The sequence below is a fragment of the Aquarana catesbeiana genome, linkage group LG01 (assembly GCF_042186555.1).
Source record: "Aquarana catesbeiana isolate 2022-GZ linkage group LG01, ASM4218655v1, whole genome shotgun sequence".
NCBI classification, from domain to species: domain Eukaryota; kingdom Metazoa; phylum Chordata; class Amphibia; order Anura; family Ranidae; genus Aquarana; species Aquarana catesbeiana.
Window position 1 is genome coordinate 797,086,146 of NC_133324.1, and position 25,722 is coordinate 797,111,867.

Sequence of the window (25,722 nt, forward strand, 5' to 3'; positions counted from 1 at the left end):
TCCAAATTAAGAATGCTTTTCCAGCAACCAATCAATGTGAGTGTCCTTGGGAAATATCCGTTTGTTCTGCCCAATAGAACATAGATTAGAAGTTTGAATAAGATTGCTGTATGGGGGAAATGCAGACAGTACTTCTAAAAAAAAAAACCTCTTTTATTTGTCCTTCCATTTTCAAAGATCACTACAAAAAAAAAGGAAGCTATACAAGCAAATATGACTAATTATTACTGTTTCCTACAAGTCTCCTCTACCGCTCCCTCCCTGCAGTTGTCTGGGACACGTCACAGGTCCCTGATGAATGCCGGACCATTCAGGACACACATCGTGATTCGCGCATGCACAGCGCGCACCCGGCCGTGAACCCACAACTGTCACAGCCGGGTGCCCACAGTTGAAATGCCGACGCCAGGGAGAGAGGGAGAGCAGCGATAGCTCAGGTGAGTGGGACAGGTGAGTGTGTTTATTACAAGTCGGCACCTACACTTTTTGCAGCTGCTGACTTTTAATAAGCATTAAATGACTGGAGCTCCTCTTTAAGCTAACAGCTGCTATTACTTGTACACATTACTTCTGCCCACTAGCAGCAGACACTATGGGAAGGTCTATCTCTACACTGGGTTCCTTTACAAATATATTCTTATTACAGAAGACATGGTGAGAAGAATAAGAACCCTTTTTTATCTATTCACAGAATTCCTGAATAGAGCTAGAAAATAAAGCGCTCTCTCCTAGAAGTCCCCAAGAAAAACTAAACTTAAAAGTATTATTCAACCCAAGGTATCCACTGAAAACTGAAATATCTGTGTGGGTGGACTCTTCCTATGTGCAGTAAAAAAAGGGGATTGCTACAGAATAAAATCTTCAGAATAATCCTATTTTGCGTTTAGTCTTTACTGTAAGACTAATGCAGATTATATACCATGTGGGAAGAATTGTTACTGAGAATTTATTGGAAATGGTGAAAAACCAGACACATCAATGTGAAGTGAGACCGGGGAAACAGCTTCAGATCTTTCCAGAAATGACTTCATACTGCAGATCAGCAGTCACATCTGCGTCCAGTAGGTATGCCTGGAAACCGAATAGCAAAGTGAGATTGTGGATAATGCTGTTCTATCTTCATATATCCTATCAGTATGCTGAAAGTATAATCGATGGCAAAACTTTGCTTTTTTCAGTTTTGGATAGGTTTAAGGGGGATTAGAGCACCTGTCAGTTTTTATTGCTTTCTGTGCCACTATTAGGGAGATTCTCCTTTTTTTTTTTTTTTATTTGTCCTGGTGGCCGTTATCAGAGTGAAAGAAAATCACAAATTTTGAGTTGTCACCAGAGCAGGAATAAAGAGGAAACTTCCAAATTGCAACAATAGCTTTGTTGATAACCAGAGATTTCTTCACTTTGGAGGGATTTTTTTCTTGTTTCCTGTTGTGGATATGGGACCATAGGTGAAGGGAATTCTCCCTAATTGGACACAGATGGCAAAAAAACCCCCTATCAATAAACGATATACTGCTCAGGTGTGTGTACTCAAGCCCCAGGCAAGTGCTGGCCCTGACTCGCTACCATATATGCCAAAGAAAAGCGCAAGTGGCCGCACACTGCTGACTTGATCCAAAAAGTCCTTTATTTCTCCAAGATAAGACAAACGGCACAGGGACTTGACAAGTTGTTGACAAGTCCCTGTGCTCTTCGTTCCATCTTGGAGAAGTAAAGGACTTTTATTTGGATCAAGTCTGCACTGTGCGGGCACTTTTTCTTTTCTTAAGAAAAAGAAAAAACCCTGAGCCATGGGCTCTATTATTCTGAATATGTTCAGATGTGACAGTCATACCTGCACAATATACTTAATTCTCTACAAATAGCATCCTTATGTATAAATATTGGGTGTATGAATGGATGTTCTATTTACTGTACAGTATATTCTTTGCTAAATATTACCTAATCATACAAGTGGTACTATTTCTACAACATAATAAATATGAAAAATTTACCTTGGAGTAAAATTTTCTAGCAGCTGTGATGTCCGGTTTTAAGCCTAAACCAAGATGGAGGCATCTGGCCAGATAGAAGTTGGCTATGGCAATTCCTCTGGCGGTATATGTAGGAAGGCAATCTGTAGCCTTTGCCAACAAGTCAATGTTTTCATAGTGTGCGATACTACAAAAGAACAGAGCAAAAGCGAAAATTGCCTGTTGATCTGATAGAATTACACTTGGCTCCTAAATCCTGTTGTGGACTGACAGCACACAGGGGACTCCACCCTGCCTAGTTGGGTTTTGCTAAACTACCCTAATTTTTCCCGTAGCCAAATCTCCATAAAATTCTAATTGTTCTGTAATCCGAAGATGAGAATTGGGAGTGCTAATTAGACTCCGTGAGATAACATAGGACGTGTGCACAGATCAGCTCTGAATGTCTGGCAGGATCAGGTATTTTTTTTGTGCTTATTGAACACTTTCAAATGTGTATTAAAAGTGGTTGTTAAGCCACTCTGACATTACCATACTATCCTCTGTGTCCCCCTCTGTGTGTGTTTTATAAAAAAACAAAAGGCCGATTAAACCTCATTTCAGAGCAGCACTCACATGACCGGCTGTCTCTCTCCTGGCTGCGGATGACGGAAGCACATAAACTGACCACGGTGTCAGGGCTCAGCAGGCATGATATACCATGGTTAGTTTACAGAGCGGAGTGTGGAAACTGGCAGGATCAGCCAGGTATTTCAGGTGATACAGGGGGCCAAATTGCACAACACAAGCACTGTGCTGTATAACTTGCTTTAAAGGGACAGGATTAATTTTTTATTTTTTTTTAGGTTAAACACTTTAATAGAGCAAAAGGATGCATATAAGAGAAGTTCATTGTTCTAGTTTATATATATTTCCAATACATTATAAATGTTGGTGACTTTTTTTAGTTCTTTAAAGATGTGGCAATTCATTCCTTAGAAGGAAACCTATCCTGAAATAAGTTTTTTTAGGCTGACCACCTTTTGAAAATGCCGGTTGACTGATAGTCATGATGTTGTTCTGACCCAGAAAAAGTATGCAACAAAGGAGAGTCTTTAATTTTGGATGTTTTTCTGAAAGTTTTGAAGACAAAGAAGAAGGTTCAAAAAGTATGGAAGATATGAGGGGTAGACCCCTACCATTTTCCGGAGGAGGTCATTAATGGCAGCTAGTTTTCAGTATGTTTGGCATCCTACCTTACCTTTTTAAGGTGGTTGTAAAGGCTTTTGTGTGCAGCAGCACCCCCTAATACTTACCTGAGCCCCATCTCGATCCAGTGATATGCACGACAGCGGCAGCTCTCCCGGGTCTATTCTTATTGGCTGAGACAGCAACTGGAGCCATTGGCTCCAGCTACTGTCAGTCACAACCAGTGAGCTAATGAGGAGAGAGCAGGGGCAGGGCAGAGCCACACTCCGTGTGTGAATGGACACACAAAGCAGGGGCTGGGGAGTAAGCCGGATTGGGTGCCCCTATAGCAAACTGCTTGCGCTGGGGCACTCAGCAGGAGGGAGGGGCCAGGAGCGCTGGCAGGGGACCTGAGAAGAGGAGGATTGGGGCTGCTCTGTGAAAAACCACTGCACAGAGCAGGTGAGTATGACAGGTTTGTTTGTGTGTGTGTGTGTGTGTATATATATATATAAAAAAATCTGCCTTTAATATCACTTAGTCATACAGTAAGCCTTTTAGTCATACAGTAAGCCTTTGGTGGCAGCGGTATGGGATGTGTTACCTTTGAGCTAACTCGGCTGCCTTTCTGTACAGCTTCCTGTGATAGTAAAATGTGACCAGATTTCCCTGTGCGTATACATTTCCACGCTCAGCTGCTTCCTTCAGACATTCCAGTGCAAACTGCAAATTTCTTTGTATTCCCTGTCCATACAGATACATCACACCAAGAGCTCCCTGTGACTCCACACTGCCATTTCCACAAGCTTCTGAATGCCAGAAGAAAGCCTGCAAGAGACCAGATGACATTCTGCTAACAAGGCCTGGCTGTCTTACAACATTAGAAAGAACTTGCCTATTTTAGCTATGTAAATGTCATTGTTCATAAGCCATGACCTGTAGAATATGCCTTAATTTCATTAACAGTCTGAACTGGTATACTTTCTTGTCATTTAGCAGTGTAACTCTGGAAAAACTTGAGACTAAACAAATAATTAAGAGACAACATTGGATCCATCAGTGAATACGTCTAGGTGCCGTTGGATACAAACCTATTTCACTGTTCAAAACTTGTTTTCACTTTTTATACAAGGACCTTCAGGAGCTCATATTTAAGAAATTTAAAATATTCTTAAATGCAGAAAGTTTACTTGCAAACTTTGGCCCTGAGTGACATTGTATTAAAGTGGATGTAAACCACTTTCATCCTTTCTAAACTACTGCCGTAGGGGTTATCTATAAGGATATACATGCCTCCTGCATGTGTCCTTACCTGTCAAATGTCTTCCCTCTGTCTGTTATAAGACCCGAAAAACTGCAGATTCTGTGGGCAGGTCTGTTGTCTGGAGTTTGGTGGGTGGAGTTGTAATGTCAGTAGACTCCCCGCCTACCTCTACACTCCCCTTGGCCAGGCATCGATATTTCTTACACTGAACTTCTGCTGGTCTCATGGATTATGTGCCATGATCACTAACATCCATTTAAAACCCAGGAAAGTCACCACATGACTTCAGCATGCCCAATCATGTTGAGGTGTGGAGCAGCCAATCCTGGGAGAGCTGGAGAAGAAAGGAGGGGGGATGGGAAGTACACAGAATGCCTCTGTCACACTCGTGCATGAGATATGTAAATCACCTGTCACTCACAGCAAGGGGAGGGAAAAAGACATCTATTTCTCTGTCCATTTTTATCTCAGTGAAAATAGATAAGAGGATTGCTCAGAGCTGGATTAACTCTTTGTGGCAAGACTGGGCACAGATGATATGAAATCCTATACTGTACAAGGTACAAGCCTTAATTTAAAAACATTTTTTCGGGTTTTCATCCACTTAAAGCATTTTGGGAACTTATATGTACGGGATACCCTCTAAAAACGTGTTAATGTTTGTAGGGAGTGTGTCCTTTGTTCAGCCCCTCTCCTTATTGCCATTTTTGCTGGCATAAGGACAACCAGCCATTTCTATGTATTACATAGAAGCTGTCAAAGTGCAGTCACTCCTCTGTAAAATACACTTGCAGATAGTTTGCAAGTGTAATTGACTAATACAGTAAAGTTTAACAATGTATTTACAATTTCATTACTATGTAGGTGTGACTTGTGGTAAAGAACAGATATAAAGGTATATCTACAGCGGGTATAGAAAAGAATCACCCCCTTTTAAAACAATCACATTTTGTTTCTTTGCAGCCTGAAAAAAGACACACAGTTTTTGTTTTATCCAACTGCATGTACTCAGTGTAACTTAATATCCAAGTGAAAGATCTAACATCAACACGTCAGAAAAAAAAAAATCAAAAAGTCAATTTTAATCTGACCACCCTAAACGCACCTTGAAGATTCTGAGGCCACACGGAAAAAGGTGTTATGGTCAGATGAGACTAAAATTTAATTGTTTGGCCTCAACACCAAACGCTATGTCTGGGGGAAATCCAATACAGCTCACCATCCAAATAACACCATTCCTACAGTAAAGCATGGAGTGGTAATATCATGTTATAGGGGTGTTTCTCTGCAGCAGGGACTGGAGCATTTCTCAGGATAGAAGAAAATTGGATGGGGCAAAATGCCATTAAATTCTTGAAGAAAATCTGCTGCCCTCTGCCAGAAAGTTGTCAATGGGAAGGAAGTTTACCTTCCAACATAACAAAGACCCAAAGCACACAGCAAAAATGACCACACAGTGGCTGAAGAAGAAAAAGATGAATGTCCTTGCATGGCCTAGTCAGAGCCCAGATTTAAAGCGGAATTCCAGTCATCTGTGGAAAAATAAGTCAGCAGCTACAAAAACTGAAGCTGCTGACTTTTAATAAAAAATCAGCCGCCAGTCGGCGGTCCCCTCTTTAGCTGATTGGGCTAGTGAAATAGACAGGATCGAACGTATGGTAGCATGGGATAATAAATATGAATCCCACTCCATTATGTTGACTGTATGGCTACACTTTAGTTTTTCCCTCCGAAATAGCTGTTTTTGTATCGGATACAGCTAATGATACTTCCTCTGGGCCCTCTCCTTTCCTCTCCGCCTCCTTTTTTTTTTTTTTGTTTTTTCTTTCTGTCCCACACCTTCTTTATTACGTTATGGCGATCTTACCGGAGAGAAACAGCCACTCACCTGTCCCACAATCCAGCGGTGTGCTCACCTCAGTCAGTCTCTCCTGGTGTGTCTGGTCCCCAGTGCTGGCATCTTCACTTTGGGCACCCGGCTGTGACAGCTTGCAGCATCACAGCCGGCTGCCCAGTGCGCATGCGTGAGTCGCACTGCACATCGTGAATGGTGGATGCAATCTTCTGGGACCTGTCAGTGTCCCAAAAGACTGCAAGGGGGGAGGGAGGAGAACTTCAGTTTCCGACCGCCGTGGCGCTCTGAATGGAAGTGGTACCTGTCAAAATTGGGAACCTGCTTCCCCCCGCTCTTCAAAAGTGTCAATTGTTCAAGCGGAGCGGGGAATGAGTCCTTAAAGCAGAACTTCCCCTTTTGGGTGAAATTACTTAAAGACTGCAGTTTGCAAACGGTCACCTTTAAATTTAACTGAACTTGAGCAGTTCTGCAAAGAAGAGTGGGCAAATATTGCAAAGTTAGTAGAGACATCCCAACAAACTAAAGGCTGGAATTAAAGAAAAAGGTGGATCAACAAAATACTGACACAAGGAGGTGATCCTTTTTCCAACTCGGTGATTCTGTGTTTGAATTTTTTTTATTTTCCTGACAAGTTGGTTTTATATATATGGATTTTATCATTTGCACTAGTAAATACAGTTTGATAAAACAAAAACTTAATTTCAGGCTGCAAAGCAACAAAATGTGATTATTTTAAAGGGGTGGGGGTGATTATTTTCTATTCCCACTGTAATTAGCAAATTTGGAAAATAAATTATACTAAAAAAAAAAGAAAACTTCCAGCTAGGCTTACCAAAACCTATAAACAGTGTAACAATGTGCAGTAGTCACATGCCTCTTGTATTACATTACGAAGCAGCAGCATAGAAAATGACCCCATTACTATTGAATTTTATGGTCATTTCATAGTAAGTGGCTGTTCATCATAGGATTGCAGCATTCTGTTTATAAATATTACCATGTAATTTATTTTTTCTGTGAGGGTTTCCACATGCGTAATGGATGACAACATGTGCCTAAGCCCAGGGGATTTAAGAATGGAAAAAAAAAATCAGAACTACTATAGGACAGCTAGACCCAAGACTTGGGATACTTCATACATAATAAAGAGCTCACAGTTCTAAAGCCTTGTACACATGGTCAGATTATTGGACGAATTTTCGTCAGTTTTTTGTTTGATGCTAGTCTCAAATCGAAAGTGAAGAGGGTACTCACTGTCAGAAAATTTTCTGACGACAGAATTCAACCTCAGAAGTGACGTAATTTGTTGAATTGTTTTGTATGTGTTCTTTCATTTCTGAGCATGCCTAGTCTTGTTGCTCTTCAGATTTTTTTTTTTTGTCAGAAAACCATACTAATGAAAAGAAAATCAGACGTTATGGTCACATCAGACATTTTTCAAGCCTGCACATTCGGTTTTTGTCTGCCGAAAATTCGTAATCGGCTTTCAAAAGCAGCATACTATCGATCAAAAAAATCGGCAGATCGTTCATCGGACATAATTTATCTTCAGCTTTTCTGACCGCGTGTATGGGCCTTTAGAAACTCATTATGAGATCAAGTTGTGACTGCGAGAATGAAAATACTAAACCACCTGTCAGATTTTACATTATCTTGAAATTAAAATTGTTATGGAAGAAAATGGCACTAATAGATATATCTAATTTACAGTTCTTGCATATTGATGTCTATAAATTTAATACAGTATAAAAACAGCATTCCCATAGCAATTTTTGGAATATAACAAAATCTTTTGACTAATGGATTAGATGCTGATTAGAACCAATGGCTTGGTAAAAACCATAAATAGGTAATATGTTCCATCAGTTTCAGTAGTCCTGGGAAGATGCAGTGTACAGAATAGTCTGGTGCATGGCAAACTGTATTACAGCAATAACTTCTCTTAATATTTCCTTGATCTCAAACCTGATAAAATGCCTTTATCCACTATGTAGTAAGGCAGCCCATAAATGATTCATAGAGTATCTTCCAGCTGTGCTATTGTATTCTAATGGTGGGGAGACTTCCCTGCTGTCAGAATACACTGATTAGCACTGCTGGCTACAGCTAGGGGAACTGATCGAGTGGCAAAAAGTCAACGGGGCAATTGCACAGAAGTCGATCGGTAGGTTCAATATGATACAAACCAAATCACCTTTTTTAGATTCATGCTTTGAGGTCGTGAATAAAACATTCCTAGTGTACTCTGAGCCTTCACACTGGCTTTAGGATTGCCATTGTCAGCTGCCAGAAGCCACCACCTAGAATAAAAGGAAGCAGACATGACACGTGTGGCCTGGCTGGTATCCAATCATTTCAGGAAGAATTACTACCTCTCTGCTTCTTCATCAGAGTGACGAATCCCACAGCCTTCAAAACACGCAAGTCCCAGATTGTATGCCGCTGCATATTTCAGGTGTTCTGCTTGCAAGCTGTTTGAGTTGACAATTATTTTCATGTACTCCACTCCTTTTCTCTGGACAAGAGGAAATAATCAGTTATATTTAGACATACTTTTATTTTCCTGCGAATACTTTTATTTTTTTTAGTTTTGTGGCATAGGAAAGGGTGAGAAACTCTGGCAAGTTACTGCTATCTGTAATAGGTGAGTGACATGAAGTTTAGTGATTCGCCCAACATGGGTAGGAAAGGGTTAGGATCTTCATAGATAGGCTGATCCTGTCTTCTCTGATCCTCCCCTTTTATTGTCTCCAATCCATCTGCTGATAGCACAGAGCCCTAGGAGGCATTCTGCACATGCTCAGTTTGGTGTGTATCGCTAGAGAGTTTTCTTTATCGTACATCACGGGACACAGAGCCATAGTAGTTACTATGTGGGTTATAGGCCACCTTCAGGTGATGGACACTGGCACACCCTAAGACAGGAAGTCCACTCCCTATATAACCCCTCCCACTACTGGGAGTACCTTAGTTTTTTGGCCAGTGTCTTAGGTGTTGGTCACAAGTAAAGATGTGCTATGCTGAGCTCCACTGGCGCAATTCTTGCTGGGGCTAGCTATGCAGCCGCATCCATTGAAAGTGTCTTTTCATGCCGAATTGAATGGTACCCATGCCTCGTGGCGGAAGAAATGGGGTTTAACCCGTAACACTTTTTTTTTTTTTAGAGAGCTGGACCCCGGGATCCAGTGCTTTTGATTTTTTCAGCCATAAAGCTTCCTGGCAGGGTGCTTTACGGATCCAGGAGTGTGGATCCCCTGATAAAAAGGTTCCTGAAGTTTTCTTTTAACTGAGCCCACCATGAGGGGTGAAGATTGGGTCTGTTGGTTTTACCACAGAAATCCCTGCGGCGGCGGCAAAGGTAAGTGGAGATTTCTAAGGAATTTTAAAGTCTCTTATGAATTGTCTCCTTTAAAAAGTAAATGTTGTCATGCCTAAAAGTCACCACTGGGGGCTGTGTAGAGCACATACCTTCTCATGCTTTCCTCAGATCACGCTGTGTGTCAGCAGAAGCTGCAGACTTCTCTGCGGCTAGCAGTCCCAGGCCTCCAGTAAGATTGGGGGGGGATTTTTTTCCAAAAACACCCCCCCACCTGGGCAGAAGCTCTCCCCCTCTCCCTGGATAGGGGGAAGCAGAACGATCCGCTGTACGGCGGTTTGTCACCAGCTCCTCCTCGCCACCCCCCCCCCCCCCACACATGCCAATCCCGTTGGATCGGAGGCCTGCGCCCGCACGGGAAAACACTCCTTGAAAAGAGAGGGGGGCGCGATGTTACGGAGGGGGCGTGGCTTAGCACGTCATTGCCGTGCGGCAATGTCCAGCGCGGGAGTATGTTTTAAAAAGCTCCATTTTGCTAGCTGCAGCTGTCGGAGGGACACAAGCACAAGTGACACAGGCATTCCCTTGGCACATTTACTGAAGCATAAGGCTGAGCATTAATAGCAGCTGCAGTTGCTGGACTATTTGCTCAAGCAGTGGATGCAATTTCTTCTGGTAGTGCCTCTGCATTTGTGCATCGGCTATGGGCTCAAGAGGGACTCCTTCAAGCTCAAAAAAGCTTAAACTCATCTCTACAATGGCATCTTCTCCTGAGAGATCTGAGGTGGCTGGTCAGAGTGGGCCATCAGGGCTGTCAAATGTTGCAACTGTTTCCAACACTGCAGCCCCTGTCTATGTTACTGAAGAGGTCCCCTTCCACTACCCAGGACCCTCAAAATGAGGAACTGGGGGCGGGAGAAGATGAATTTTTCTCGGGGGGACCATGAAGAGGCTGATGACTCCTCTTCTGGGGGGGTCAGATGCGGAGAGATCAGCTTTACAATCTGAAAGATTGTTGGTACAATCTCTTACTGAATTGGTCTGCTCTACATTTATGCTACCCTTAACTGAGTCGGTTGATAAGCCCACTTCTTGTTTGGGTTCGCTAAAGCCTCCCCAAGCTGTGCATTCCTTTCCTGTCCATTCGTTGCTGGAAAAACTTATGTATTCTGAGTGGGATCACCCAGATAAGCATTTTTTTTTTCTCCTAAAAAGTTTTCAACGCTTTATCCTATGGAGGAAAAGTTTATTAAAAAATGGGAGATACCAGCAATTAACGCTGCTATATCCTCTGTGAATAAAAGTTTGACTTGTCCAGTAGACAATGCTCAAAAGCTTAAGGATCCAACGGATAAGAAGTTGGAATTCTTATTAAAAAAACACATTTTCCATGGCAGGTTCAGTGACTCAGTCTGCACTGGCAGCAATTGGTGTATGTCAATCCTTGAGAGACCAGTTTAAACAGGTGCTCAAGGTTATCCCTTATCAGCAGGCCCAGGATTTGGCCAAACTACCAGTGGCGTTATGTTTTGCAATAGACACCATGAGAGATACTATTCTGCAGGCCTCCCTTCTTACGCTTGGGCTGGTGCATATGGCTGGTGCATAAAATTGGTCAGCCAAAGCGCCATGCAAAAAGCTCCCAGCTAGTTTTCCTTTTCACGGTGAACGGCTGTTTGGGGATGATCTGGATAAATACATCCAAAGAATTTCTAATGGAAAAAGTACCCTTTTGCCAGTTAGGAAAAGGAGTAAGCATATTTCGTTTAGATGAGCTTCCTCTGCAGTGCCAGGGGGCATCAGCCTCCAGGCAGTCACAACGGCCTCTGCCGTCAGGCTCAAGAGGTAAACCTCAGGGTCTACCCCAGGGACAAAATGTCCTGGGGAAGGAAATCTACAAAACAAAATACTAAAGCCTTCTTATGAAGGGGCATCCCCGCTCGCTCGAGTGGGGGGAAGACTTCTGCAGTTCTCAAGGGTCCGGCAGGAAGATTGTCGAGACAAATGGGTGGCTTCCTCAATATCTCTAGGGTACAAACTAGAGTTCTGAGAGTCCCTGTCTCCTCGTTTCTCAGATCAAACGTTCCCAAGGATCCAGAGAAAAAGAAGTCTCTCTTTCAAGCATTGGACCATCTTTTGTCTCAAAAGGTGATATCGGTGGTCCCCATAGAAGAGCCGGGATTGGGGTTTTATTCAATCCTTTTCACTGTACCAAAACCAAATGTCAGACCCATTCTAGATCTCAAAGATCTAAACCGGTTTCTAAATATCTGCTCTTTTCGCATGGAGTCAATCCGATCAGTAGTCTCCATCCTACAAGGTGGAGAACTTCTGGTATCAATCGACATCAAGGATGCATACCCCCATGTGCCTATTTTTCCCGCTCACCGGAACTATCTACGTTTTGAGGTAGAAAATCTTCATTTTCAGTTTGTAGCTCTGCCTTTCGGTCTAGCTACTGCACCTCGAGTGTTTACAAACGTCATGGCCCCTCCTCTAGCGAGATTAAGGGCCCAAGGTATAACGATTATAGCTTACCTAGACGATCTTCTCTTGATAGACCAGTCAGTAGCCCGCTTAGACCAAAGTATGGTCACCACAGTCAACTACCTAAGAATACCTAGGTTGGATTCTCAACCTATAGAAGTCTTCCTTAAAACCATCAAGGAGATTAGAATACTTGAGTCTGATCATAGATACAGCCCAGAAAAAGGTATTCCTGCCTCCGGCGAAGATCAGTGCCATAAGGGAACTGATTCAGGTGGTCAAGGCAAGGAAGAATCCTTCTATTCGACTTTGCATGAGGTTGTTGGGAAAGATGGTGGCTTCATTCGAAGCCATTCCTTATGCTCAGTTTCATTCGAGACTGCTGCAAAACAGTGTCCTATCGGCTTAAAACAAGAAGGTCCAAGCTCTAGATTTCCCAATTTGCCTGTCTCCGAGGGTGCGCCGGAGCCTCAGTTGGTGGTTGATAACCAAGAATCTGCAGAAGGGAAAATCCTTCCTACCAGTTACCTTGAAGATGGTAACAACAGATGCCAGCATTTCAGGTTGGGGAGCAGTCCTGGAAGAGGCGAATGTCCAAGGGAAATGGTCCAGATTAGAAATAACCTTGCCCATCAACATTCTAGAGATTCGGCAGCATGCTTAGCCCTGAGGGCCTGGACGTTCAGTATCGGAATTGTCCTGTCACGGATCCAATCCGAAAATGCCACAGCAGTGGCCTATATCAATCACCAAGGGGGCACAAGAAGTTGTGCGGCCCAGAGAGAAGTGACTCATATCCTAACTTGAGCAGAAAACAATGTACCTTGCCTATCAGCAGTCTTCATTCTAGGAATAGAAAATTGGCAGGCGGACTACTTGAGTCGCCAGCAGTTATTCCCGGGAGAATGGTCCCTTTACCCCTATATCTTCCTGGCAATATGCCGAAGATGGGGAATCCTAGACGTAGATCTGTTTGCGTCCAGGTTCAACAAGAAAATCGACAACTTTGTGTCAAGAACAAGGGATCCGCTAGCATGCGGAACAGATGCCTTGGTGTTCCTGTGGAGTCAGTTCTCACTGATTTATGCATTCCCCCCTATTCTGCTACTTCCACGTCTTCTTCGCAGGATCAAGCAGGAAGGGAAGTCGGTGATTCTTGTGGCCCAGAAAATCTTGGTATGGAAGAGATCATAAGGATGGCGGTAGGGGACCCATGGACCCTACCACCACATCCAGACCTTCTCTCGCAAGGTACGGTATTCCATACTACCTTACAAATGCTAAATTTATCAGTTTGGCTACTGAGTCCCACATTCTGAAGCAGCATGGGCTGTCAGGTTCAGTGGTATCTACCTTGATTAATGCAAGGAAGCCAGCCTTCAGAATCATATATTATAGAGTCTGGAAGGCATATGTCTCCTGGTGTGAATCCAGGGGTTGGCACCCCGGGAAGTATGTCATAGGTAGAATCCTTGACTTTCTGCAGATGGACCAGGTCTCTGCCTTATCGGTAATATTTCAACGACCACTTGCTTCACATTCTTTGGTTCATAGCTTTATTCAGGGGGTAACGCGGCTTAATCCTCCGGTTAGGTCACCCCTGAACCTTTGGGACTTGAATTTACTTCTGTCGGCATTACAGAAGCAGCCTTTTGAGCCGATACGGCATATTCCCTTGGTCCTTTTGACAAGGAAATTTGTTTTTCTGGTAGCTATATCTTCTGCAAGAAGGGTATCAGAGTTGGCTGCTCTCTCTTGTAAGGAGCCGTATTTAATTATTCACAAGGATAAGGTGGTATTGTGTCCTCATCCTAACTTCTTACCGAAGGTAGTGTCTAGTTTTCATCTAAACCAGGATATTGTTCTACCTTCATTTTTCCCAGAACCCTGTTCTATGGAAGAGAAGTCACTACGTTCTCTTGATGTGGTGAGAGCAGTCAAAGTCTACTTGAAGGTGACTGCTCAGATCCAAAAAACTGATGTTTTGTTTGTGTTGCCTGAAGGTCATAGAAAAGGACAGGTGGCATCGAAATCTACTATTTCTAAATGGAGTCGGCAAGTAATTGTTCAAGCCTATGGTTTGAAGAGGAGGATTCCACCCTTTCAAATCAAAGCGCACTCCACTGGGGCTGTTAGTCCTTTGTGGGCAGTGCATCACCAAGCTTCCATGGCTCAAATCTGCAAGGCCGCAACTTGGTCTTCAGTCCATACATTTACCCGATTCTATCAGGTGGATGTAAAAAGGCATGAGGATATCGCCTTTGGGCATAGTGTGCTGCAGGCGGCAGTATAAGTCCTCTAGTCTCATGATGCCCTACTTTTGTTGTGTCTCCCACCCTTCAGTTGGCATTGCTCTGGGACATCCCACATAGTAACTACTACGGCTCTGTGTCCCATGATGTACGATAAAGAAAATAGGATTTTTATAACAGTGGACACACCCCCTCCTCCTCAATAAACCCACTCCTTTGGTCTCAGTGACTGTACTCTTTTCTGGTTCTCATCCTACCTATCCTGCCACTCCTTCAGTGTCACTTACAACTCTACTTCCTCCTCTCCTTTTCCTTTCTCTGTTGGGGTCCCCCAAGGTTCTGTTCTTGGACCTCTCCTTTTCTCAATCTACACCACCTCCCTGGGTCAGTTGATTGCCTCCCACGGCTTTAAATATCATCTCTACGCTGATGACACCCAAATCTATCTCTCCACCCCCCAGCTCTCTCCATTTGTCTCCTCACGCATTACCAACTTACTAGCAGACATATCCTATTTTCTCCTACTTTATCCACTTTCAGACGATCCCTGAAAATTCATCTCTTCAGAGAAGCCTATCTGGCCCCCACCTAAAAACTGTACATTTATCTTCTCAATCAGCACATCACCCACAATTATTACCTCTTGTATCTCTTGACCTTCCCTCTTAGATTGTAAGCTCTAAGGAGCAGGGCCCTCTGATTCCTACTGTATTAATGTGTATTGTATTTGTACTGTCTACCCTCAAGTTGTAAAGCGCTACGTAAACTGTTGGTGCTATATAAATCCTGTATAATAATAATAACAGCTTACCTGTAAAATCCTTTTCTTGGAGTACATCACAGAGGTCCCTCCCCTCTTCTAATACACGTATATTGCTTTGCTAAAAAAACTGAGGTACTCCCAGTAGTGGGAAGGGTTATATAGGGAGTGGACTCCCTGTCTTAGAGTGTGCCAGTGTCCATCACCTGAAGGTGGCCTAAAACCCACATAGTAACTACTATGGCTCTGTGTCCCGTGATGTACTCTAAGAAAAGGATTTTACAGGTAAGCTGTTATAAAAATCCTATTTTTTTTTTTTCGGAAGGTGCATGTGATCAGCACAGGGCCAATCAGCACTGTCCAGATAGAGGGTCAGGGGTTCTGCAGCCTCACAGGACAGTCAGAGGAGAATGAAAACTCCTCCTACAAGCTTTAACCAGACACTGATAGAAGTCACAAGATTGCTATATACTGCTGATGAGAAAAGGTATTTAGCTGTTTATATTTATTAAAGTAATTGTTCTGTGTACTGTGGGAGACCAGTGTAACACTTTAACATCTGTTGATTTCTATTTTTAAGCTGACTACAGTTTGGTATACTTGGGAGTGCTATTAGTCTGTGGACACCTTGTGGGCAGTAGCGGTCTGTGGGCACATGTGACAGTTCACGGATGTGAAATAATAATAAATACAAGCATATTTTTTTGCATGTAAAAAAATTGCATTTATTTATTTTGGAGCCTGTAATGCATTGCACCAGTGATCAGCAGATACACTGACAGGAAGAATCAATGAACTACCAGTTAATTGAGAACTACAACCCGACATCTGCAAAGAGCTCTGTGTATGAATGACACGGCCGTGTGGGCAGAGCCCCTCCCAGCTGTGCTGATTTCAAAAACTGACAGCTAGTACCGGGAACTTCTCCCCATACTGCTGTCACAGGGAGGGGAGGGGGAGGTATCGGGCAGTGGCTGCAGCATTGGGAACATGTTACATCATCGGGATAACATGCAGGCATTACGCTGGTACAAACACTTAAAGTCAAATGACGTACCAGGTATGTAATTTGGCGACGTGGTTAAAGTGGAAATTAACTCTCCCAATCAACACTGATTATTTTTAATACTCGAGCTGCTAGAATTAGTAAATAGATATGAAAGTATGTTTACATGTTTACATTTCTTCAGTTACTTCGAGGTTTCTTGTCTAGGCAAATTATATCATACATCCCAGGAGTCTTCAGGAGCGGAGGAGGAGGAGGGGTTTTCTCAGCTAAGCACACTCTCATGCATGCTTGAGCTAAGGACAGATGGATTCCAGGAAGTAAATGCTACATGAATCATTTGCCCTAAGGCTGGGTTCACATCTATGCAAATTCCCCGCATCCAATTTACATGACAGGAGATTGTGATCGGCTCTCTGTGGAGCCGGTTCACATATCTCCGTTGCGGCTGTGAATCGACTAGCACAGGAACAATGTGGGTCTTTTGCTCCGTTTCAGGACCAAATTCAGGTCACATCACGAGGGAAGTCACGTGACCAGTGATGCAACACGTCAGGTGGAGTCTTGTGATGTCACTTCCGGTGCCTATTGCAGAAGCATGGTGAGAAGGCAAGTGTGTCACTACTCCCATTTTATACTGCGGAAACAGTTCTTACTTGATGAAAGCAGCTCTTTTTTTTATTAAACAAGTTTTACTGTATCTGGCAATATTGCACTATGGTTGTTCTTTGTTTTCCTTCCGTGCCATCTACACAAGAAGTATTTGTGATCTGGAGCAAACTTTTCTCTTTACACGGAGCTACCCAATGGTGAGCGCAGGATGTGTTGGTGCTAAGATTCCATGCAGCATTTCGTCTTCGCTTGGGACCTGAATGTCTCCACAGATCCACCAGCAGGATTTCCCATTCACTGTCTGATGAGCCTTGTTTGACCTTTTGGTCATTGTTGGAGGTGAGCGGCCAATCTATACATTTTACAATTAATGTTGGATTGATGTTTTGTTTTCCTTCTATGAAGCTACTATTTATGAGATATCCATCTCTATATAAACCGATTTCTACCATTGGGCTTTACTTGGACTTTTTTTGCACTTTATTTTAGTATAGTTTTTTTTGTGTTTTTATGTTAACGGCACACTATATTGAATAAGCGCACAACTCCCCCTTCTTTTTACAATCACTATGTTCATTAAACGTGAGTTGGACAACCAGGCTTTTGCAATTGTTTGCTTTGTGTCTGTTAAAACATGTCATTAGTTTGAACTTGTATTTTGAGATGCCATCAGGTTTTAGATTAACCACATCCAGACCAGCTGCTGCAGTTGTACTGGGCAGGTTGGCTCCCCTGGGTGAACCGTTGTAACTCTACTTCGGCCCTTTAAGATGCTGTAGGAGGCACACCCGTGATCGCTCGTGACAGAGCGAGAACCAGGACCTGTGTGTGTAAACACAAAAATCCCGGTTCTCTCAGGGGAGAAGAGAGACAGATCATGTGTTCATACTAAGTATGAACACCGATCTCTCTCCCTCCCCTAGTCAGTCCCATCCCCCCTACAGTTAGAACACATCTAGGGAACACAGTTAACCCCTTGATCACCCCCTAGTGTTAACCGCTTCCCTGCCAGTGACATTTATACAGTAATCAGTGCATTTTTATAGCACTGATCGCTGTATAATTGTCAATGGTCTCAAAAATGTGTCAGAAGTGTCCAATTTGTCCTCCACAATATCGCAGTCCCAATAAACTGCCATTACTAGTAAAAAAAAAAATAATAATAAAATTGCCATAAATCTATCCCCTATTTTGTAGACGCTATAACTTTTGCACAAACCACTCAATATACGCTTTTTGCGTTTTTTTTTTTTTTTACCAGAGATATGTAGAAGAATACATATCGGCCTAAACTGAGGAAAAAATGTGTTGTTTTTTTTTTTTTTTAAATTTGGGATATTTATTATAGCAAAAAGTAAAAAATATTGTTTTTTTTTTCAAAAATTTCGCTCTTCTTTTGTTTATAGCGCAAAAAATAAAAACCGCAGAGGTGATCAAATACCACCAAAAGAAAGCTCTATTTGTCGCATGACAGCGCAATTGTCAGTTGAAGCGACGCAGTGCTGTATCGCAAAAAATGGCCTGGTCATTGAGCAGCCAAATCTTCCGGGGCTGAAGTGGTTAAGTAACACCTTGCCTAGGTGCATAGGGACAAGGGCGCCTAGTAGCATATTTAACATTTTATAACCTGGTTTCCACAGACAGATCCGCCACACGTGCAGATAGGTTTAAATGCACATATCTTATGGTAAGTTTGTTGGAATGAATGGTCTGGTGAGGGGGTCTCTTTAAAGGGTTGTCAATACACACCTGATCTTCTTGAATCCCTAGACCATCATAATACATCACTGCAACCTGATACAAAGCTTGGTAGTCATCATCTTTGACTTTATGAAACTGCAGCAGTGCATCTTCATACCACCCCTGTGAAAAATAAATGTAAATCAGTTTAAATGAAGTTAGTGTGCCTAGTAGCACACCATTGCTCGAGACCTTCATCAAACTGTTTTCTATAGACTCACATCTAACCCATACCCATGAAATACAACCCACATTTAAACCCAATTACAGCTGTAGCCTAAAGCTGGCCATACACAGTGATTGCGACCGCCTCCCGACGAACCAGGTGGCCCTGTTGACACCACTCTGCCCAACAACCTTCAATTGAAAAATCAAAGGAGCTAGGCAAAATATTGTTGGAGGAAACAGCGCCTGCATCCAATTAGATCCAGGCACCATTCACGTATTCTGACAGCTGGAGGCTTCGCCTGTCAGAATACAATAGCCATAGCGAGAGATTCATCCACACACTATTTAGTGTGAATGGAGGAATCTGTTATGCCACGTACACAAGACCGGTTTTGGCGTCGGAATAAACTCCGAAGGTTTCTCTGACAGAACTCCGATGGAATTCCGCTCAAGCGGTCTTGCATACACACGGTCACACCAAAGTCCGACCGTTCAGAACGCGGTGACGTACAGCACGTACGACGGGGCTAGAAAAGGGAAGTTCAATAGCCAGTAGCCGATAGCTTCTGTCTCGTACTTGCTTCAGAGAATGCGTCGTTTTTGGTCCGTCGGAACCGCATACAGACGAGCGTTTTTCCCGATAGGAATTGGTTCCGTCGGAAATATTTAGAACATGTTCCATTTCTAGGTCCGTCAGAATTTAAAAAAAAAAAAGTCCTATGAGGCATGCACACGATCGGAAGAGACGATGAAAAGCTTCCGTTGGACTTTTTCTGTCGGACATTCCCCTCGTGTGTACGCGGCTTTAGATCTTTTTCACTCAGCCTGCAGGCTGCACAAACAAAATCTTTAAGTGTTTGGTCAGCTTTACTCATCTTATAGATTGTACCCACAATCCTACCTCAAAGCTGGTTTTATTGCCATCATGCTATGAAAATCTGCAAGGCTACAAGAAAGAGCTATGAACTTATAAGAGACTGCTGCAAGATATAACAGACTGCTATTTTGAGACTGGGTTCACACCGCAGCATGGAGCAGCTCACAGCAGGGGTCTGGTGTGTCCCCATTCACCGTTTCAGGTCTGATTTCGGTCTGAATTTTTGTCTGAATTCGGAGCTGAAACAGACCAAAAAGCGCACATTCTTCCTGTGCCATTCGCACCAGAGCCGCGCCGGAGATGTGTGAACCGGCTCCATAGAGAGCCGATCACAATCTCCTGACATGCGAATTGGATGCAGGGAAAACCACATCCAGTCTGCACTAGTGTGAACCCAGCCTAAAGGATAGGTTCACCTTTGGGAATGCATTACACCCGTTTTTAGGGTGGAACGTGGAACATTTTCCCACTGCTACAGCCTCTTACCGACTCGCTGCCTCTAGTGACAGCAAGCGGGGGATCATCTCCCTGAACTCACTCTCACAATTTATTCATTTGCAGCTGTTGGCTTGTAGTTCTTAATGAATTACAAGGATGCTTTTGAGCGCTCTAGGTAGTTCATTGATGCTTCCTGTCATTGTGTAACTGCCTGCCCGTACGATGTTCGAGCAGACAGCTTACACTGACAGTCTGCAGGAGTACTGCATGGAACCCACAATCTGCTGTTGGTCGTGGCATGCCTTGCAGGCTCCTAGTTTAAAAAATAATAAATCCACACTTCATTTTTTTTTACCTGCAAAACCTGTTACTTGTGCATATATATATATATATATATATATATATATATATATATATATATATATATAAATTTTTTTTTTTTTTTTTTACAAAGGTAAACTTATCCTTTAAAGACAGATGACTGTTATAACAGAATGTCATGTAATAAATTACTACCATAATACAAGAGACTATTACGGGCTTCGACCATGTAACAAAACACTTCTAAACCACAAATAATCCCAAGATTAGAAGAGATTACTGGATATAACTACCAAGTTACAGAAGACTGCTCATTACTGTTGCCATGAGATCACTTTTTGTATGGCATTCTACCTTGCAGCCTCTGCATGCTAGTGTGTATATATATATATATATATATATATATATATATATATATATATATATATATATATATATATATAGAGGAAATCAATGTATTGTTCTAAATCTATCTGCTACAGTACTAAATTCCAATTCCAACCCATCCCATGACCCATATCTAATTTATCTCATGGTGATACTCACTACACATTGTTGGTAACATGTAAATATTGTACCCACTGTAAGGTTGTACATTTTTTCTATACAGTTTACTAAAATGATGGTGTGCCCTTATATATTCTGAGATAAGAAATAATCAATATCAATATCAAGAAAATGTCTTACCTCTTCAAAATAGAGTTGACCAAGAAGAAAAGTGGTCTCTTTATCCCCTTCTTGAATTTTCTCTTTTAAGTAATGTTCTGCAATCTCCACTAACTCAGAGTGATTATAGCCTAACAGCCGTAAAAATATATTTGCCATTATCATATCAGTCATGATATCAATTATATTAACCCATACATATTATTTTTACATACAACCTCTCTAAGCCCTCCCTTCCCAATTCCATATTTTGGTTACCATGCCCGGGACCCTTACTGTGCTTAAAACATAAATAGAAAAAAGGTTCATTGGTTATCTAGCATTTTTTTAACATAGTTGTATGTGTGGCTATATCTAAGATATATGATCAGATGGACAATAATATAATTATTAAGAAAAGAAATTGCAATATGTTAAGGCTTACCTGCAAGTTCACATTTTTCACCTTCTACCTTCTTGGGGAAACCCGGTAACTGGGTGACTGCATATAGGATGTCTCCTTCTTGTCTCCGGGGCAGAGGCTCAGAACTCAGGTTCTCCATTCTCCGCTCTCTGAGGACAAGCAATACATGTACAGCCAGCTAGTTCATTGTTCTAGGAAAGCAGACACAAAGAGGCCCAGAACAAATGTGGAACTGTTGCCCTTTATAGATAAGATGCCTTGTTGTATTTGAGAGTGGAGTGGAAACTAATTTGGCTGCTATGGGAAACGAATCTGCTAATTTTCTAATAGACCGCCATGAAAACCCACACTTGACTCCATTTGTCCATATATGAGAGAAGAACCATCTGAACTGCCATATAGCCATTACCCAAACTTGTAGCCATACTGTGTATAACAGCTTCAATATGAAAGTTTGAAATGGATTTGATTGAATTCTAGCCCTGAGCATTCATTTTTCCATGAGTGTACACCCCACAGTCTACCTGTCACCTACCTGTCAGTGTAAATGATAGACCTAGCCCATTATCAGACTGTCATTTCACTAGAACTAGTAATATCTTAGCTCGGGGTATTGCTTACTACTCATATGGAATAATACACTGAGGGGAACATGTAGAGCAATTGTGCAGGGCAGCCAATCAGCTTCTATCTTTATTTTCAAAGTGTAAAGCGGAAATAAACCCTCCTTTCCTAAACGGACAAGGAAGCTGCCATCCTAGCCTCTGTTTAATCTGCAGTTGCCATGGCGCTGCACACATGATTAGCTACGATATCATCCATCTAATGGTTTGACAGTTCAGTTGAGAAAACAAGCAACTGGGATAGTTATCATTCATGCCAGGCCTCAAATGGGAAACCATTAAATAAATGGGTTTAATTCAGCTTTAACTGAACAACCTGATTGGTTGCTGTGCACAGCTGCTCCAGTTTAGATAAATCCCTCCCCCCCAGCCCTCCACATCCATGATTTTAAGGTTCCATTCACACCAGATGCATATACAACGTGCATAGTGAAAGCAATGAATCACAATAGAAGCCATTCACACCAGTGCATTTTGCTCATGTGCGCTGCGCTATGCTGAAAGAAAAGTAGAACAAGCCCTACTTTTTGCAGCATAACGTGTAAACGCATTTAACTGCATTGCAATGCATACTGTATATACATAAAGTTTCCCTTAAACATTACTGAAGCTAATAGAAAAGTATTACAGTGCAACGCAGTGCATGTTAACCACTTCAATACAGGGCATTTTCACCCCCTTTCTGCCCAGGCCAATTTTCAGTTTTCAGTGCTGTCGCACTTTGAATGACAATTGAGCGGTCATACAACACTTTACCCAAATTAATATTTTTAGCATTTTTGTCCCCACAAATAGAGCTTTCTTTTGGTGGTATTTGATCACCTCTGCAGTTTTTATCTCTAGGGCTATAAACAAAAGAAGAGTGACAAGTTTGAAAAAAAAAAAACACTATTTTTTACTTTTTGCTATAATAAATATCCCAATTTAAAAAAAAAGAAAAATGTTTTCCTCAGTTTAGGCCGATATGTATTCTTCTACATATTTTTGTTAAAAAAAATTGCAATAAGCGCATATTGATTGGTTTGTGCAAAAGTTATAGCGTCTACAAAATAGGGGATAGATTTATGGTATTTTTATTTATTTATTTATTTTTTTCCTAGTAATGGCGGTGATCTGCGATTTTTATCGTAACTGTGACATTGTGGCGGACATATCGGCCACTTTTGACACTATTTTGGGACCATTCACATTTATACAGCGATCAGTGCTATGAAAATGCACTGATTATTGTATAAATGTCATTGGCAGGGAAGGGTTAACACTAGGGGTCAAGGGGTTAAATGCGTTACCTAGGGAGTGATTCTAACTGTAGGGGGAGTAGGGGACTCACAAGGGGAGGAGACCAATCGGTCTCATCTCCCCTGACAGGACGTGGATCTGTGCGTTTACACACACAGATCCATGTCCCTGCTCTGTTACCGGCAATCGCCGGACATGCACATCGGCTCCCAAGTGACACGGCGCGCAGCCCCTAGATGGACGGGAAGCTGAGGACGTCATATGACGCCCACCCAGGATGTCCTGCGGACATCATTTGACTATGGGCGGGGAAGCAAGTGGTTAAACACAATGCTGCACATCAATGCCTATGCGTTTACCTGCACTGAATGCACACATTGCGGTGTAAATGGACCTTAAAGCAAATCTGTCAGGGTACATTCACACCATGTGCAGTAGGACTGTGTTGGGCGGATATTCTAGCGCAGTCCCACCGCAACACAAGGTAAAATGCTTTGTCTCCTATCTGGCTGGTTCACGCCACCTCATTGCAGTGGTGTGTGCTGCAAAAAAAAGTGCGGCCAGCCATACTTTCTTCCAGCGCGAGGCAATCCACCACCTCACACTGTGCACGGTGGCCAATTTAATGAAATGTCATTGTGTGACATTTCAATAAAGTTTGTTTAAAAAAAAGTGAACAGTGCGATTTGGCGCATTGGCACTGCTGTCATCCTTCCACACACCAGCCGCTGCATTGTAACACAGCAGTTGTTGTGAATGTGCCCTTTGCTACAATCTCCTGCTATAAAATGCTAGTCAAGCAGAATTGTTGTGTTCAAAGCTTTCAGTCACTAACCAGCAATAACTATGCGGTTGACCGACATCCCATGACTTTCCTGATCCCCATACTTTCTACAGGTGGTGACACATATTTTAATAAAATTTGAGGATCAGCTGAAGAGCCAGGCGACTGGCATTTTCAAAAGGAGGTCAGCAATGGCAGCTTCCAGTTTTCTCACATGGCAGGTAGAGTGTGATTGCCACACAGCAAAAAATGTGTCGGGGTCTGATACTTTTTGCTTACTTCTAAAAGCTCATTCCCAGCAGCCTGTGTGCATTCATTCCCAGCAGCCTGTGTGCGTCCATTCCCAGCAGCCTGTGTGCGTCCATTCCCAGCAGCCTGTGTGCGTCCATTCCCAGCAGCCTGTGTGCATTCATTCCCAGCAGCCTGTGTGCGTCCATTCCCAGCAGCCTGTGTGCGTCCATTCCCAGCAGCCTGTGTGCATTCATTCATAGCAGCCTGTGTGCATTCATTCACAGCAGGCTGTGTGCATTCATTCACAGCAGGCTGTGTGGAGAATTGTATGTGCTGGTGGCTTATCATGTAGCGGCAACGACTTTCAAAGCACGATTGTCGCGTGATTCTGCGTGTTGCATAGGGCCAGCCCATTCCGTTTAAAGGGCTGCCCTATGGGCGTTTGTCACCTGAAAAGAAGCTCCTGCTCTTTTTTTGGGCGACATGCTTCATGTGATTTTTAAAGGCATGGTTTGCCACACGATCCTGTTGTGCAACAATCGTGGCAGAACAGCATTACTTTTTGGGTGCCATTGAAGGATAATGGCACCCAAACCTGTGCCTTGCAGTGATTGCTACATGATTCAGAATCACGGGCAGAATTGTGATTCCAAATTGCTGAGTGTGAACTGAGTCCTAGAGGTGGTGTGATGGGTTGTTACAATACATCACACTGTTTACTGTTTATTTTGCTCAACTTTATTAAAGTGTCACAAAATGACACTTAATTCAAGTCTATGCACCGCAGTACGTTGTGATGCAGTGGGGTGACTGGAAATGACATGTAAACATGCAGACATGCTTCATTTTTATGCAGCGCGTTGCACCTCCATGTCATGTGAACAAGGCACAGAGAAGAAAAAGGTTTTCCATGCACCTTTGTGTTGATCTACACACGGTGTGAATGAGCCCTAAGGGCGTTCCACAAACGGGCACAAAAAAAGCACATTGTGTTTGTGCCACCATTGCTTGTTAAGGCACCCCAAATGTGACATACAGATGTGCATTTTTGCACACCTCAAAGTGCGTAGGTAAAAAATGTGCGAAGTTTAAATCCCAAAGCGATACATGAGCTTCTTTGGTGTGGTGTGACGTATGGGGTAGTCCCCTGAAATGAATGGGCTGCACTATGCGTGTAGCATGGAACGCTAGGCTTGAACCTATCAAACATTGGTAGGTACATGAGTACAAGTCTGGAGGCACTTCACATCCACATACGCCATCCTCACCCACCACCCCCCTCCAAATGAAGAGCCAGCCTGCCTCCAATCACAACAAGATACCAGTGCTCAGCCCTGTTTTGTTAGGGAATTGCTGGGACTTGTAGTACATAGCAGTGCTCAGCTCTCCCATCATCTCAATCTTTACAAACCTTCCTTCATGCAGCATGCACAGCTCCCCGGGGCACACAGGACAATGCAGAGCATGCACGGTCACGTGCTCACTGTGTGTGTGTGTGTGTGTGTGTGTGTGTGTTTGCTCCATCGCCTGGGCAACTGTTACC

The 25,722-nt window shown here is 42.8% G+C and overlaps 1 protein-coding gene across 2 annotated transcripts; it reads right to left on the reverse strand.

Annotated features, from left to right (window-relative positions):
- Positions 1-138: 138 nt before the first annotated feature.
- Positions 139-25,722, reverse strand: LRP2BP (LRP2 binding protein). Of its 2 annotated transcripts, none has more exons than XM_073607389.1 (9): positions 25,591-25,722; positions 21,324-21,493; positions 20,921-21,030; positions 18,439-18,552; positions 8,629-8,771; positions 8,451-8,556; positions 3,742-3,965; positions 1,992-2,157; positions 139-1,071 (listed from the first exon to the last, which is right to left on the reverse strand). In XM_073607389.1, exons 2-9 carry the CDS (start codon positions 21,439-21,441, stop codon positions 1,006-1,008), a joined length of 1,047 nt encoding a protein of 348 aa, XP_073463490.1. In that variant the 5' UTR covers positions 21,442-21,493; positions 25,591-25,722; the 3' UTR covers positions 139-1,005. The 2 variants fall into 2 exon arrangements, with proteins under 2 accessions (XP_073463490.1, XP_073463488.1); XM_073607387.1 differs by having other exon boundaries at positions 21,324-21,451; positions 25,591-25,720.

Excerpts from the sequence above, each read along its gene's own strand:
- LRP2BP (XM_073607387.1), bottom strand. The coding sequence starts at position 25,703 with ATGGAGCAAACACACACACACACACACACACACACACACAGTGAGCAC. Across the intron at positions 3,966-8,450 it reads AAAGCATGAATCTAAAAAAG|GCTTTCTTCTGGCATTCAGA; the intron begins GTGATTTGGTTT and ends GGTCTCTTGCAG. Across the intron at positions 1,072-1,991 it reads CTAGAAAATTTTACTCCAAG|GCATACCTACTGGACGCAGA; the intron begins GTAAATTTTTCA and ends TTCGGTTTCCAG.